The sequence below is a fragment of the Moschus berezovskii genome, chromosome 20 (assembly GCF_049115385.1).
Source record: "Moschus berezovskii isolate FMDL1 chromosome 20, NW_MosBer_1.0, whole genome shotgun sequence".
Taxonomy (NCBI): domain Eukaryota; kingdom Metazoa; phylum Chordata; class Mammalia; order Artiodactyla; family Moschidae; genus Moschus; species Moschus berezovskii.
In genome coordinates this window covers 74,161,793-74,177,368 of record NC_142479.1, presented here as the reverse complement: position 1 = coordinate 74,177,368, position 15,576 = coordinate 74,161,793, and the positions used below count along the sequence as shown (strand labels likewise).

At 41.7% G+C, this 15,576-nt stretch overlaps 1 protein-coding gene across 4 annotated transcripts in view; it reads left to right on the top strand.

The window, feature by feature from the left end:
- Positions 1 to 15,156, top strand: part of HELZ (helicase with zinc finger) — a 160,285-nt gene extending 145,129 nt beyond the window's left edge. For all 4 annotated transcript variants that reach the window (XM_088829420.1, XM_055408786.2, XM_055408785.2 and 1 more), the window contains 2 exons: positions 7,861 to 8,113; positions 14,468 to 15,156. In XM_088829420.1, coding sequence (XP_088685546.1) covers positions 7,861 to 8,113; positions 14,468 to 14,802 — 588 coding nt within the window. In that variant the 3' untranslated portion in view covers positions 14,803 to 15,156. The remainder of the gene's footprint in view (positions 1 to 7,860; positions 8,114 to 14,467) is intronic.
- Positions 15,157 to 15,576: the final 420 nt, after the last annotated feature.

Genomic DNA, 15,576 nt, shown 5'->3' with positions numbered 1-15,576 from the left:
TTACTGACGACACGTGTCACACTTTAGTCAAGTGAGTTCATAATGTGGGGGAACCAACATGCCAAAGTGCTTATACGGTTCTATGAAGTTTCATACTTTGGTAAATAATGCTGAATACTGAATAACGTACTTAGAATCATTGATCTATTTAAATGTTTCCTAGTTTTGGAATTTAGTTCTTTATACCTTCAAGCTCTTAACATTTGTTATTACTGTTTAGCTGTGAGGGTATGAAAAAGCACTTTCAATTGTCATTGGGTTCTCAGAGTGAAATTACTTTTGCAAAAACGTTTGGTCATCTTTATTTTGATGCATGCGATTCACAAATGATGACTAACTTGCAACACTGAAGAAAATAACTTGACAAAGAAAAATATTATTTTTACCACATTTGCAGGTTTTGATGTTTTCAGTACACTAGGATAACTTGTGTGTGTTATGTTGTAGAGGTGATTTTGCATGAATCATCTCACAGAATGAATGGTTTGTGTGTTTGTTGTTTATTTCTAACCTTTTTAAATAATTTCTTGAACGTTAACAACAGAAAAATGTTTCATTTCCTTACCTACTGTGAATTCCTTTATTGCTAGAAGCTTGATAGATTAAGCTCAAGCAGGATGACGGAGAAGGCAGTGGCAAGCCACTCCAGGACTCTTGCCTGGAAAATCCCATGGATGGAGGAGCCTGGGGCTGCAGTCCATGGGGTCGCACAGAGTCGGACACCACTGAGTGCCTTCACTTTCACTTTTCACTTTCATGCGTTGGAGAAGGAAATGGCAGCCCACTCCCACGTTCTTGCCTGGAGAGTCCCAGGGACAGGGGAGCCTGGTGGGCTGCCGTCTGTGGGGTCGCCCAGAGTCGGACACGACTGAAGCGACTTGGCGGCAGCAGCAGCAGCAGGATGACAATATCTAGATGTGAACAGTTAACTTGAGCAGACAGTTTTTCATACTGTGTTTCGTTTGTTTTTTCTTTTTTATAATAATTTTGGTTTTGTTTTAACAAAAGATGTACCTGTTCAGCATGGAAAGTGTGGAAGCTAGAGCCATTATTCATAATTTTGTTATGCTAAGATAGCCACTGTAATGCCAAGAAGGAGGAAATTTCCTCTGCCCTTTTCGGTTCTTCCGGCTGGCCTAAGAATTAAATTGACATGATGAAACAGATGAATAGGAGAAACATCAAACTAGCTTTAATAACTGTCTGTACATGGGTGAGATCCAAGAAAACTGAGTAACTCACCAAAATGGATGAAGCCCTTAGCTTAAGTACCATCTTCCACTGAAGACTCAAGGATGTGGGGTAGTAGCTGGGTGTTGGCAGCTGACGTGGAGAGGGAAAAAGCAGAGGTGTAGGTGGTGTTTGCCCACAGTGCAGAGGCAAGGGGACTAGAGAGGAATCTTAACAGACAGACTTTGCTTCCTCCCTGGCTGGACCCCTCGTTTGCACTGTATTTGTCTCAGGCCCTCTGGCTGCATTCCTTTAGACGGTTAAGGGGAAGGGAGGTTCTTCCTGAGTCTTTCAGGCCTTACAGACAATCAGCCTAAATGAATCCTCATGCCATAGAGACGGTTTTGGGGTGGCCAGTTTTGTTCTGCTACAGTGACGGGTAGCACTTCATAGCACTCACAGGAGAGAGCACGCGACTGACTAGTGGAGGGGGATTGCTTGTTGGAGACATGAAACAACTTTTTCCCTAGTTGCTGTGCTCAGTTATGTCACCCCATCAGACCTTTCTCCCCACCAGGTCAAGATCCCGAAAGGTGACCTTCATCCTATTCTGTGACACTCTTTGCAACTTAAAACTGATAGAACATTTAGTATTTTTAGGTGCTTAAGGAAGTGGCAGCCCACTCCAGTGTTCTTGCCTGGAGAATCCCAGGGAAGGGGGAGCCTGGTGGGCTTCCGTCTGTGGGGTCACACAGAGTCGGACGCGACTGACGTGACTGATCAGCAGCAGAGCGTCACTCCGTGGGTTTCCCTTCCCTGCTTCACTGGGCCCTCAGCTGCCTGGATGAGGCTGGGGCTCTGGGTCTGGCAGAGGCGTCTGCACCCTCTCCCACGTCTAATTCTTTGCCACTGTGGCAGAGTGAGGAGAACAAGGGCAGAGGGCCTTCCTTGCCTGCCCAGGCCACAGACCGACCGTTCCTGGTGAGCTCCAGTTTGACTCCAAATTTCAGTGTGAGCTTGAGGTTAGATTCCATTTTCTCCAAATGTTTAGCCAGTGGTCTTCATGCTCTTTATTAAACTATTGCATTTTCACTGAATGGGGTAGTAGCTTTCTTGTCAAATGTTAAATTATTTATAACAGCACTGAAATGCAAAGAGAAACAATAGAAGTTAACTCTGACTTCTGAGCTTCCAAGGATTCAGTTTCTAGTATTTCGGCATGACTCAGAATTTTTTCAGGGGTGATTTTGATCTGAGTGAGGTTTTCACTTTGCATGATAACTTTAGAATCTAATCTCTGAGATGCGGTTCTTCAGTATATACCACAGTGTTTCTGAACTTCAGCTTTTTGCCTCATCTGTCTATGTGTTTCTGTACCTGAATTACACTGTTTTAATTTTTGAGGCTTTCTGGTCTTCCGATTGGATGGTGTGAAGTGTCTCCCTTATTGCCTCTTTTTTTTTCTTCCAGTCACTATTCAAGAGTACGGGACAGAGGAGGTTATTCTCTGGTTTTTGTACTACAAACTTAGAATACCTGTATGAACGCCTCCCCCTGAGACAGAAACAAAAACCTTTCTGAGGTTTTAATTTTAGTTACATTGAGTGAGTAGCTTACATTGGAGGAATTTTGTCTTTAAAAATATTTTAAACCTCTGATTTAGGAACTAGTACAGTCTTCAATATTTTAATTCTTTTTTGCTTCTTCCCTCCCTCCCTTCCTTTTTTCTTTGTTTTCTGAATGTTCCTCTGTAAAATTCTGTAATATTTTCATTTCTGGTTGAATTTATCCTTAGATTGGTTTTTCCTTGCTGTTTGTTATGATTAGGACCTTTTTTCCCCCATTATACTTTCTAGTCATTTTATCTTGAGAGAAAAATCCTCATTCTTCTTAGGTGGAAATAGTTTTATCCTGTAAAAAAACTTTTGTTTAACATAGAGCCAGCACTGCTGATACTGGTGCAGAGCCAAGTTCTTGTCATTTAAGATGTACTTTACCATGAGATAGTGCTCAATTAAGTAATAAATGGAAAATTCTTTTTAAAATGTCATTGTAAAAGTCTCCCAATGTTTATGAAGCTGCACATGTTTGTGCTGCAGTGGTGGTATTGTAGGTGGCCTGCTAAAGAAAGCAGAATTCTTGTAAGTCGCCAGTTTTGATCAGCTTCCTATAAATCAACATTTACTTACACCATCTTAGAGATGACATGTAAGTCTGTATGATGTTATCTGCTTTGAAATAATACTGTCGTATATGTAGGCTTTTGAACAAAGACACCTTTTGACCTATCTATTTATTTTCATTTTTTCTTTGAATCAGCTCTAGTTTTGAGCTTAGTTTTCAGTGCTGTTTTCAGGAAGTACTTGTCCTTCAGTACTCGATTTCAGTACTGTTGTCTGGTCATCCTCCCATCCCTCCACCCCAGCTCTCCAGCCAGGTTTCCATCTGTGGAACACAGTATTACTGTACAAATGAAGCTGGAAGGTTATATTCTTGGCTGATTGATGTATTCTGCCTGTCCTGACTTTCAAGGTGGATGACGATAGCTCATGATTGATGTCGCATAACCAGGTGGTGCTATCTTCTCAGAGAGAGCATCACTGCACGTCTCTCAAACATCTAATGCATATAACAGAGACAGTGATGGGCAAATTAATAAATTAGGCCTGTCTTCACGCTTAAATTATCAAAGCTAATCATTTAAATGAGATGTTCTATTTTAATTAAGGTTTCTGGCACCGTAGTTAATGAGACTTGGAATTTCCACCAGAGCATTTAGCTCTTCCTTAGTGATCAGCTTTGGTAGTATAATTATAAGTAGAGCCCTGATTCATTAAGTTGCTAACGTCTCCCCCAGTTTTTATTTATACATATACACGTGAAATGAATGGCCAGCTAACCTTATATATTAGAGATGGACCTTTTAAGACAGTTGGGAGCAGACTATGAATTTTTACTTAAACTGACAGCAGTCTTTAAAAATAGAAATTCATACACGAAATTAGTCATTTAGCTTTTTCTTCTTAAACGGCTTTTGGAACTTTAGCATTATACTTTGATTTTTAGAAGGAAATACTAGCAGTAGACTTAGAAAATAATGATCATATGTTTAGCAACATAATGAATTCACAGTTTAAACACGAAGAATGTTTGTAAACACACAATATGTGTGAAGCTGACACTGAACCCAGGTGTAAGGATCTCTGACAGTGGAAAATAAGACTTTAAGGAGTAAACAGTGAAATTATTTCAGACCTGAGGATTCTAAACTTAAATCTGCATGCCAGTCATTGGTAGAGTTGCCATCTAAAAGTAACAGAGTATTCGGCTTGGCAGGAGATGTAGGCAGAAAGAGTAGTCTCTTTAGGGAAAAAGTGAGAACTGGGGAAAAACAACAGGAAACAAAAATGGTCGGGAAACAAGAAAAGAAGAAACAGAATAAACGATGAAAAGTACAGCTTATATATTTAAGGAGCCTAAGGGTCCTAAGTGTAGGTAGAAGTAAAAGGACATTGTCTGTCAAAAATACATAAATTTTTTATAGGCAAGGGATCTTTTTCTCAAATTTTTGTTAGCAGGTCCTTCTTTTTCAGTGTACTTCATAGGAATTTCCATTGGTGGGGGGTATCTGAAATTTTGAACTCATTGCACATAATGGATTTCATTGTGTTGGGAGAGTGTCATTTCCTCAGTTCTGTCTCGCGACAGGGTACCAGGGAGACCAGTGCAGTTCTCCCTCAGAGTTTTATTTGGCAGAGGATAGTACACCCTCGAGGCCTGAGGGCCTGGCGTTCTCTTTTTATAGATTTTGTCTCTTCTCCAGGGCCTGCCCTATGCAAATTAGGGCTAGCCTGGAAGGGGGCATGTTTGTTTCACTTGAGGTTCTCACTCAGGTCCGTGGATTTTTCCTCTGTTCCCATCTCGCGGACTTTCCCTTTGTCTTAGCCACTGCCCTTTTGAGCTCCTTGTTCCTATTCTGACCCTAACACTTGCAGTCAGGTAGCATGCTCTCGGTGGTTTGTTTGTTTTTAATTTAAGGAACTGACATAGGCTTCATAGGGCAGAACGCTTTACTTTAGCAGATACATCAAAGTGATGATTGTTAAAGTTGATGGATTATGTTTGGATAGTTTAATAATGAAAAGTTTAAATACATTGTCATTGATTAGGACTTTGATTTATTGAAGACTTTAAAACTTCGAACACTGGAATTAGCCGAGGCCTTGAAGATCATTCCTTCTACCCCTTCCTTCTAAGGCTGTAACAGACATTAGTTTTGTACTTGAGTAGAACAACAACCAGCGTTCACACATAAATCCTTTAGAATGTGATCCCCTGCAGTTTTTGATTGTGGGCGTGGTAATGAAAAGAAGCACTCTGTTTTGACTCTGAGAGCTAATCTTCATAACGAACCTCGGTAACAAAGGCACACTGCACAAGCTGCTGCGACCATTCATTCATGCGCCGCCTGGCCAAAGAGAGCAAAGTAGTTTAGAAGGTGGGTTGTTCTACCCAATACCATAAAGCAATAACTTCAGCAAAGAAATTTCAAATGTACTGATTAAAGTCACAGTTGACAGTACTTAGAATGGTTAATATTCTAGAAAATAGGAAATTCAGAATGATCTTAACCATTCGGAGAAAAAATACCTTTAAAGCAGAGTCAAACTAAAGTTGAATTTAGATACTATACATAAAGACAGAAGAACAGTAAAAATATACGAGAAAGGAATTGATGAGACGGAAGTGTTGTCACTTGCCTTTCTCATCCAGCAGCTAAGACTTTGGAAATGCAGAAGTGGCCGCACAGCCCTCATTTGACAGTGAGAGCCTTCCTCCCTCCCCTCCCTTCCTTTCTGCCTCAGGGCGTCCTGTCCAGGCCCTTCCCTCCCCCAGCTGACAGCCTTGTGGTTCCATCTGTGGTGATCACTCTCACATGCTCACCCTGCAATTTTCCCCATTTAATTGACCTGACAGTATCTGCTTGTGCTGTCTTATATTTTATCCCCCCCAAATCCTGCTGTTTCTGTGCCCATTTATCTCTCTCTCTTCTTTGTAATCTAACCTCCAGTTCCTGATTTCCAATTATTTGTAACAACAAAGGTAAAAGGAAGTTCCCTCCCAGTCATAATTGTTGCAGGAAGGGGGAATCCCTTCCAGGGCCCAAAACGGGGCTCTTGTCTAACGCTCAGAAATGAATTGTCTGAGAGGACACATGTGCTGACAAAGCAAGAGATATTATTGGGAAGGGCGCCCCAGGGAGAGCAGCAGGGTAAGAGAACCCAGGAGAACAGCTCTGCCACGTGGCTCGCAGTCTTGGCTTTTATGGTGATGGGATTAGTTTCCGGGTTGTCTTTAGCCAGTCATTCTGACTCAAGAGTCCTTCCTGGTGGTGCACGCCTTGTTCAGCCAAGATGGATGCCTGTGAGGAGGATTCTGGGAGGTGGTTGGACATGTGGTGTCTCTTTTTGACCTTTCCCAAACTCTTCCGGTTAATGGTAGCTTATTAGTTCCTTGTTCCTTACCAGGCCCTCCTGTCATAAAACAACTCATGCAAATAGTTGCTATGGTGCCTGGCCAGAGTGGGTGGTTTCAATCAGTGTGCTTCCCCTAACAATAATGACTAGAAACTGAATAGCAAATCTGTTATTATTGGGAGAGGGAGAGGGGGAAATAAAAAGCTAGTCCCATCCTGTCATTTAAGATCTAGCATGGAAGTTTATCTTTTATGTTAGGTTAACAACAGACCCTTCCAATGTTCTAAAGGCTGTGTGTGCTGAACTCATTCGATTCTCACAGCCCTAAGAGCTGCATACTGTGGGTTGTGAAGATACGTGTACAGTTGGAGTTCCCAAGAGGTGAAGTCAGTTGCCCAGTGTGATGTTCCCAGTAAAAGCAGCCTGAAGTCTACCCAGAGAGTCTGGCTATAGACCGAGGCTGGACAACTCACTCTGCTACATCCTGCCTTGCTGTTAGGACTGAGATTGAACCGTAGTCACAAAAGTCAGGCCAGGAAACTTGGAGGGCACTTAAGGAATTTCTGGCAAATACGTCCAGACAGAGGGCTAAAGAAATTTTCGTGCAATGTAGGGAGGAGGAAAATGTTAATTGAGTTTCAGACATACAAAGGATTGGTTGAAGAATAATGCATGTTCCGTTTTAGTTGAAGACAATCTAAAGGCAGACTGCAGTGGGGCCAATCGGGTGCGCCTCCGTGCGGGGCGGGGAACCCTGTCTTGCCGTCAGGTCTAAGGAACAATAAACCGGGAGGTTGTGAAGGGCCCACAAGATGAGTCTCAGATTGATGAGTATGTTCAAGACGTTGTAGTTCAGTTGATTGTGACTGTAATATCCCCTTTTAATCTTGAGCATATAGGTTTCTTCACGCTTAATTTAATGTTACCTAAAATGTTGATGGAACTTCGGAGCTGAAGACGGGTGCTTGAGCGCCATCAAGCGGAGTCAGAAATCAGAGGCATCGTGTGATAGGACTGCCTGCGAAGGGCCAGCACTGCGTTTGAATGCAGGTCTCCAGACACCATGTCCACAGCTCAGGCTGCTTTGGGGTGTTTCATATCACAGAGGAGAGTGGTTTTGAGACTTTCCACTTAGTCAGTGAGATTGCTGTGTACATAAGAGAGTAGGGTATGAATTTCACAGGCTTATGAAATGTCCTTGTTCTTTGTGTAGTATGAACCCAGAGGACCTGGTCGGCCCTTGTACCAAAGAAGAATCTCATCTAGCTCAGCGCAGCCTTGTTCTGAAGAAGCACGCACTCCTCAAGACAGCCTTGCTCAGTGTAAAGAGCTTCAGGACCATAATAACCAGGCTTCTTTCACCTTTTCCCCCCCGGAGTCCTGGGTGAACGCCACCTCATCCACCCCCTATCAGAACATTCCGTGCAATGGATCCAGCAGGCCAGCCCAGCCCAGAGAGTTGGCAGGTAAGACAGGACTGGTAGTGGCCACAGCTGCAGTGCTAACTGGTCAACTTCCGCTATTTATGGGGTTTTTTCTTCTCCCATTTCTTCCATGTGCATGATTGTCTTTGAACAGTAGTTAATGGTCATTGCTTACAGCTGTGCCTCAGGATTCATATTAATTTAGGACTATATAGGTTCCATATATATGATCTGGAAGGTAAGTAATCTATCAGTATTTGGGAACTGATTATTTTGATGATTGTAACCTGTGAATGGGTGAAAGAAGTAAGGGAAACTAAAATACATTTCTAAATAGAATCACCTTTGCTTGGGAAAAACTTGCTTTTGGGATTTTTGTCTTTTTTTTTTTTTTTCCAGTTAAGGGTGGGAGTTGGTTAGGTCAGTTTCAGTTTTCAGTAGTTTTATTGTCAATCAAGTTGTGACAGTCACCTACAGAGTAGAGTTTGGCCATAAGAAAAACCAGTAGGGTCTAATATGTTGAGATTTAGAAATCCAGAGTTTATTTCTTGTATTCTGATGAAGTAAGAAATCCAAGCCCAAAGAAAAGAAAGAGAAAAAGTAGACATAGGAAGGCGTTGGAACGGACGTGGCTGTGAACTTGTGTGGTGGGAAGTCTGAAGACCATTGTTTTTCCTTTGTCTCCTTTTTTTTTTATGTTGACTGTAAAGAAACGTTAAATGTAAAGAATGATATTATTTGATTCTCTGATCTATAGCCTTTTCTTTGTAGGCTGTAGATGTTAACCTTTGTGAACAAGTCTGTAATCGCTGGTAAATTTCTGCCTTGGTAGCATCAACCTTTGTATTTTGTTAACTTTATTCCTTGTTAGAATGTGAATCTATTGTTTCTGTAACTGACCCATTTTGGAGAATGTGCATACAAGCATATTTTTGGAACAGGAGACATGGAAGATCAGAAAGCATTAAATAGGTGTTAGTTTCATTCCCAGCAAGAGACACTGTCACTTCAATCTTCAAACACTCATTCGTGCCTTCAGTGTGTAAGCCGCTGTATCTCACCTGGGGCTGCTTTGTCATTTTCGAGGTCTAGCAGAGACTCACTCGTCATATTTGGGTTTCCTGAGAAACATCTAAATTACAAATAAGTGGTGAAAATTTGTTCCTTTTTAGTTGTTTAGTTTATTATAATTTATTTTAAAGACAACATCATTTCTCCTTTTTTTTCCCAACCTAAACTTTAAGATAGCTTTTGGCCAAAATCAATAAAAAGTTGATAATGTAGAAATTTCCTGAACAAGTGCCCAAAGCATATGTCATTTATGGTGTCTTTTCCACAAATATAAAATTATTATTCTTTTCATTGTGTTGTTTAGTCACTAAGTCATGTGTTGTTGTTTGGTCAGTAAGTCGTGTCTTACTCTTTGTGACCCCAGGGACTATAACCCACCAGGCTCCTCTGTCCATGAGATTTCCTAGGCAGAGAATACTGGAGTGAGTTGCCATGTCCTTCTCCAGGGGATCTTCCTGACCCGGGGATCAAACCTGGGTCTCCTGCATTGACAGGAGGATTCTTTACCACTGAGCCACTGGGGAAGCCTGTTTTCTTCATTGCTAGAAGACAAATAGTAGTATCCTTTAGTTGAAAGTAACACTTAACTAAGGGATTCCCAGGTGGCACTAGTGGTGAAGAATCTGCCTGCCAATGCAGGAGACGCAAGAGATGGAGATTCAAACCTGGGTCAGGAAAATCCCCTGGAGAAGAACGTGGCTACACACTCCAGTATTCCCGCCTGGAGAATCCCATAGACAGAGGAGCCTGGTGGGCTACAGTCCATGGGGCCACACAGAGTCAGACGTGACAGAGCACACACACACACCCCACTCAGCTAAATGTTTAAAAACTAATTCAGAAATCACTAATATCCTGAAGCACACCTTCTAGTCTCACAGCACCTGTGTATGTGTATGTATGTATGTGTATATGTATTTATTTTATTTTGTCTTATTTTACTCGTAGAGGAATGTAGCGATTGCCAGTAGTAAATCAGAAGGAAAATTATCACCACTTGGAAAAGTTCTTTCTAAAGTTTGAGACTTATTTCTTGAGTTGAAGGAAACGGTATTATATTGGTTTGGAATTTAAAGGAGGTCATGACATGGCTATATTTCTCCACATTTGCAAGTCTGAGAGCAAAGGTCATGTTTCTGAGCTTTTTGAACTTTGGATTCCCATTTTGGCACTGATCACACTTCTGGCTCTTGGTGAACGCCTGACTGCTGAATAAGGAGAGCGTGAAAACAGATCCTGTGCAGTCGAGGGAGTGATCAGTCTCAGTGTGGGGCCTGGTGCCTGACGGCGCCCGCAGTGAGCGTGGGGTTCATCCCCCGACACTGGGTGTTCCAGTTCTGTTCTCTTGGCCTGGTGACAGAGCATACTTTATCAAGCATTTTCTTTTCATAAACAGATGAAAATTAAAGATTAGGTTGAAAAATGTATTCTGAAAAAAAGTACTGGTTGCCAGATTAGTAAAATTCATAGTTTTAAAGAATGGTTTGCCTTATCTGGAGTATATGTGGTAAATCAGATTGACAGAGATCTTTACTTTCATGGTAGATAAGCATGTAGGCATTAGGTTAAACTGCCTCTAAAATATTATTTTGTATGTATTATTTAATTAAAAACATTCTAAACTCTAATTGTCATGAAAATGAGATCGTGGTTAAGTAAGAAGTGAAAGTGAAGTCGCTCAGTTGTGTCCAACTCTTTGCGACCCCATGGACTGTAGCCCACCAGGCTCCTCTGTCCAAGGGATTCTCCAGACAAGAATACTGGGGTGGGTTGCCATCTCCTTCTTCAGGGGATCTTCCCAACCCAGGGATCGAACCCAGGTCTCCTGCATTGTAGGCAGACGCTTTATCCTCTGAGCCACCAGGGAAGCCCCGAAGACTTGGTAAATAAAAGTAGTTTTGAACAACCAATAAAATACTTATTTTGTGTGTTAGGCAGTGCCAAGACCCTTTTATATTGAAATGTTTGTTAAACTAATGCTCTTAAAAGCAATTGTTTTCATTCACAAAATGACATTTAGACAGGAAGGGTGATAAATGTTCCAGAAAGCTATTAAATTGCTTAAAATAATTTTGAACAATTTGTGAATTTTTTAAAGTTTTAAAATAGTAACATGAAGTTAGCATACTGAGTCAATGAAATACTAAAACTAAACTTTCCAATCCACAAATAGGTAATAAACATAGGGGGAAATGTCCATAAATATCAGTAATCAAAGACGTGCAAAGTAGAACTGTAAGATAATTATTTACTTATAAACTCAGCTAAAGTTAAATAGTAACCCTAGTGTTGTGATGTAATAGAGAAACGGGCAAATTTGTTGACTGAGTATAATTGGGCAGTGTTTTCCCACAGGGTGATTTGGCCACAGTTATCATAGTTAGCACTGTGTATCCCTGGTGGTAGGTAGAGAATCCACCTGCAATGTGGGAGACCTGAGTTTGATCCCTGGTTTGGAAAGATTCCCTGGATGGGAACAGCTACCCACTCCAGTATTCTGGCCTAGAGAATTCCATGGAATATACAGTCCCTGGGGTCGCAAAGAGTCAGACACGACTGAGTGAGTGACTTGGACTTTCACTCTGATGATTAGGGTATGTTTAGCTTTGTAAGAAACCAGCAAACTTCTGCGCCGTTCTGCCTTCCCACCGGCAGTGAAAAAAGAGTTCCTGTTGCTCCACGTTTCACCAGCATTTGGCGATGTCAGTGTCCCGATGTGGGCCGTTCTGATAACTGCTCAGTGGGGTCTCATTAGATGGGACTTCCCTGGTGGCTCAGCTGGTAAAGCGTCTGCCTACAATGCGGGAGATCCGGGTTCGATCCAAGGGTTGGGAAGATCCCCTGGAGAAGGGAATGGCAGTCCACTCCAGTATTCTGGCTCGGAGAATCCCATGGACTGTCATGAAGAGTCGGACACGACTGAGCAACGCTCACACACACATGCACTGTATGGTACTTTTAGGAATTTATCTCAAGGAAACAGTCATGAATATTTAGGAAATTTTATCTTTTATAACATTTGACGGAGAAGGCAATGGCAAGCCACTCCAGTACTCTTGCCTGGAAAATCCCATGGATGGAGGAGCCTGGTGGGCTGCAGTCCGTGGGGTCGCTAGGGGTCGGACACGACTGAGCGACTTCACTTTCACTTTTCACTTTCACACATTGGAGAAGGAAATGGCAACCCACTCCAGTGTTCTTGCCTGGAGAATCCCAGGGATGGGGCAGCCTGGTGGGCTTCCGTCTATGGGGTCACACAGAGTCGGACACGACTGAAGTGACTTGGCAGCAGCAGCAGGCAGCAGCATAACATTTGAAAAGTGAAAAATTGACTGCTATCCAGATTTCTAAAAATGAGAGCTTTCTTTAAACAGTTAAGAAATGTCTGCATTGTTTGACACCCTTAGGGAAAATGCACCAATAGGTTAAGGCTTCAGTTTAGTTCAGTTCAGTTCAGTCCCTCAGTCGTGTCTGACTCTTTGCGACCCCATGAATCACAGCACACCAGGCCTCCCTGTCCATCACCAACTCCCGGAGTTCACTCAAACTCATGTCCATCGAGTCGGTGATGCCATCCAGCCATCTCATTCTCTGTCTTCCCCTTCTCCTCCTGCCCCCAATCCCTCCCAGCATCAGAGTCCTTTCCAGTGAGTCAACTCTTGGCATGAGGTGGCCAAAGTATTGGAGCTTCAGCTTTAGCATCAGTCCTTCCAGTGAACACCCAGGACTGATCTCCTTTAGAATGGACTGGTTGGATCTCCTTGCAGTCCAAGGGACTCTCAAGAGTCTTCTCCAGCACCACAGTTCAAAAGCATCAATTCTTCAGCGATCAGCTTTCTTCACAGTCCAACTCTCACATCCATACATGACCACGGGAAAAACCATAGCCTTGACCAGACAGACCTTGGTTGGCAAAGTAATGTCTCTGCTTTTTAATATGCTATCTAGGTTGGTCATAACTTTCCTTCCAAGGAGTAAGCGTCTTTTAATTTCATGGCTGCAGTCAGCATCTGCAGTGATTTTGGAGCCCCCAAAAAATAAAGTCTGACACTGTTTCCACTCTTTCCCCATCTATTTCCCATGAAGTGATGGGATCAGATGCCATGATCTTTGTTTTCTAAATGTTGAGCTTCAAGCCAATCTTTTCACTCTCCTCTTTCACTTTCATCAAGAGGCATTTTAGTTCCTCTTCACTTTCTGCCATAAGGGTGGTGTCATCTGCATATCTGAGGTTATTGATATTTCTCCCAGCAATCTTGATTCCAGCTTGTGCTTCGTCCAGCCCAGCGTTCCTCATGATGTACTCTGCATAGAAGTTAAATAAGCAAGGTGACAATATACAGCCTTGACATACACCTTTTCCTATTTGGAACCAGTCTGTTGTTCCATGTCCAGTTCTAACTGTTGCTTCCTGACCTGCATACAGGTTTCTCAAGAGGCAGGTCAGGTGGTCTGGTATTCCCATCTCTTTCAGAATTTTGCAGTTTATTGTGATCCACACAGTCGAAGGCTTTGGCATAGTCAATGAAGCAGAAATAGATGTTTTTTTGGAACTCTCTTGCTTTTTCTGTGATCCAGCGGATGTTGGCAATTTGTTCTCTGGTTCCTCTGCCTTTTTTTTGGAAATCTGAATGGCTTATTTTCTTCTTTGGCTTTTGTGTAGTTTCAGGTTATCCTCAATGAATATGTATTATGATTATCACTCAGTATAATGGTTAAATTTTTAAAACATTGGAAACAAAATCAGTGTTTAAAGCAAGTTATGATGTAGTGGACCATGAAATGAGTGAGGAAGAGTGGAGTCAATATTAAAATCAAGCAGATTATAGGAAGTGTGAAGTGAAGCTTACCGTTCTTCTCTCACTTTATTTGATTTTTACTTACATATTACAAGAAAAAGTAGCATTTTTAAGAAACAGAATCTGATGCTACTGTTCTTTGGTTAATAATTGAAGCTATCTTAACCAGACAACTGGTTGAAGAGCTCATTTTTATTTAAGAAAGAACATATTTGCTCCCATTTTCAGACTATGAGTAGTTAATAAATATCAAAGTGTACAATTAAACAGTTTTTTGAAGCAGACCTTCAGACTTGACCTTCAGTTTTTAATATGTCTAGTTATTGCAGCTCACAGTTAATTTTTTTTCAAGTGTTTCTGAGATGGAGAAGTTTGGTTAGATATGTTGTGATTTCAGGGTTCTGTGGCAGAAGCCGTCTTTCCCTGAGTTCCTGAAGATGAGAACCAGTAGAAACACAGAGTTTATGAGGTGCCTGGGCGTTGCTGGGCTTGCCCCTAAATCGGTGTTATTGTTCTCTGCTTCTAGCTCCGCCCAAGACGGTCAAAGCCCCGGAGGAACATCTGAAGCCTGAGAGTCTTGAGGGGTCCAGTTCCTTCAATTACAGCGTGCTGCAGCATCTCGGCCAGTTCCCCCCGCTCATGCCCAACAAGCAGATCGCTGAGTCGGCCAGCAGCAGTAGCCCGCAGAGCTCGGGGGGCGGCAAGCCTGCCATGTCCTACGCCAGTGCGCTGCGGGCCCCTCCCAAGCCCAGGCCCCCACCCGAGCAGGCCAAGAAGAGCAGCGACCCTCTGTCTCTGTTTCAAGAACTCAGCCTGGGGAGCTCAGCTGGCAGCAATGGCTTTTACTCCTATTTTAAATAATCACTTTTTTTCCTCCAGGGAGAATGTTCTAATTTCTGTATCAATAGAACTAAGGTAGCCAGCCTTCACCTATAGCTGCACAGTTTCCTTTGTTTTCATGTTAAATATGTTCTCACTTAATTGCTTTGCTGCTAGACTTGCAACTAATTTTTTAAAAGTATATTCCATTATTTGCATTTTTGACGTGAGTCAGAATTTTGACAGCTTTTATGTGGAATAAAAAAATATTTTTAAATTTGTGTATTGTTATATATGTTTGCATCAAGCTAGCAGCTAAGAAGTTAATTGTGCAACTATTAAAAAAAAAGAAAAAAAGTTTGTCTAAAATGTATTTAAAGAGAAAAAAAATTGTAAGTAGCATTTACATTTATTCAATAATATTACCATATGCTGGGTTTCTGTACCAGAAATGGCCAGTTGATGTACAAATGTATGTTATTTTTGCTTAAATTCATTGAAAATTTTTTAAAATAAAGGGGCAGCATCTTCTGAATACTTTTAAGTTTCATCAGCTTTTTTTGGTGGCCAGATGCTGCACTCTAAAACTTTTATAGTTTTAGACTGTGATGCGCTATTGTCCTCTCCATCCACTGTAGGACAGAGTTAAAGGCATTCTTTGCAGGTGTATTTCCTATGCCACTGTTTTTTGTAACCTGAAAAAAACATGGGCATACTTAGTTATTTTTTGGACAAGCTACTCTTCAAGCTTGTTTTTAATGTTAATTTGATAGTGTGGTTTTTTTTAAACAAATCATGAAGCTGAAAATTTTTAGG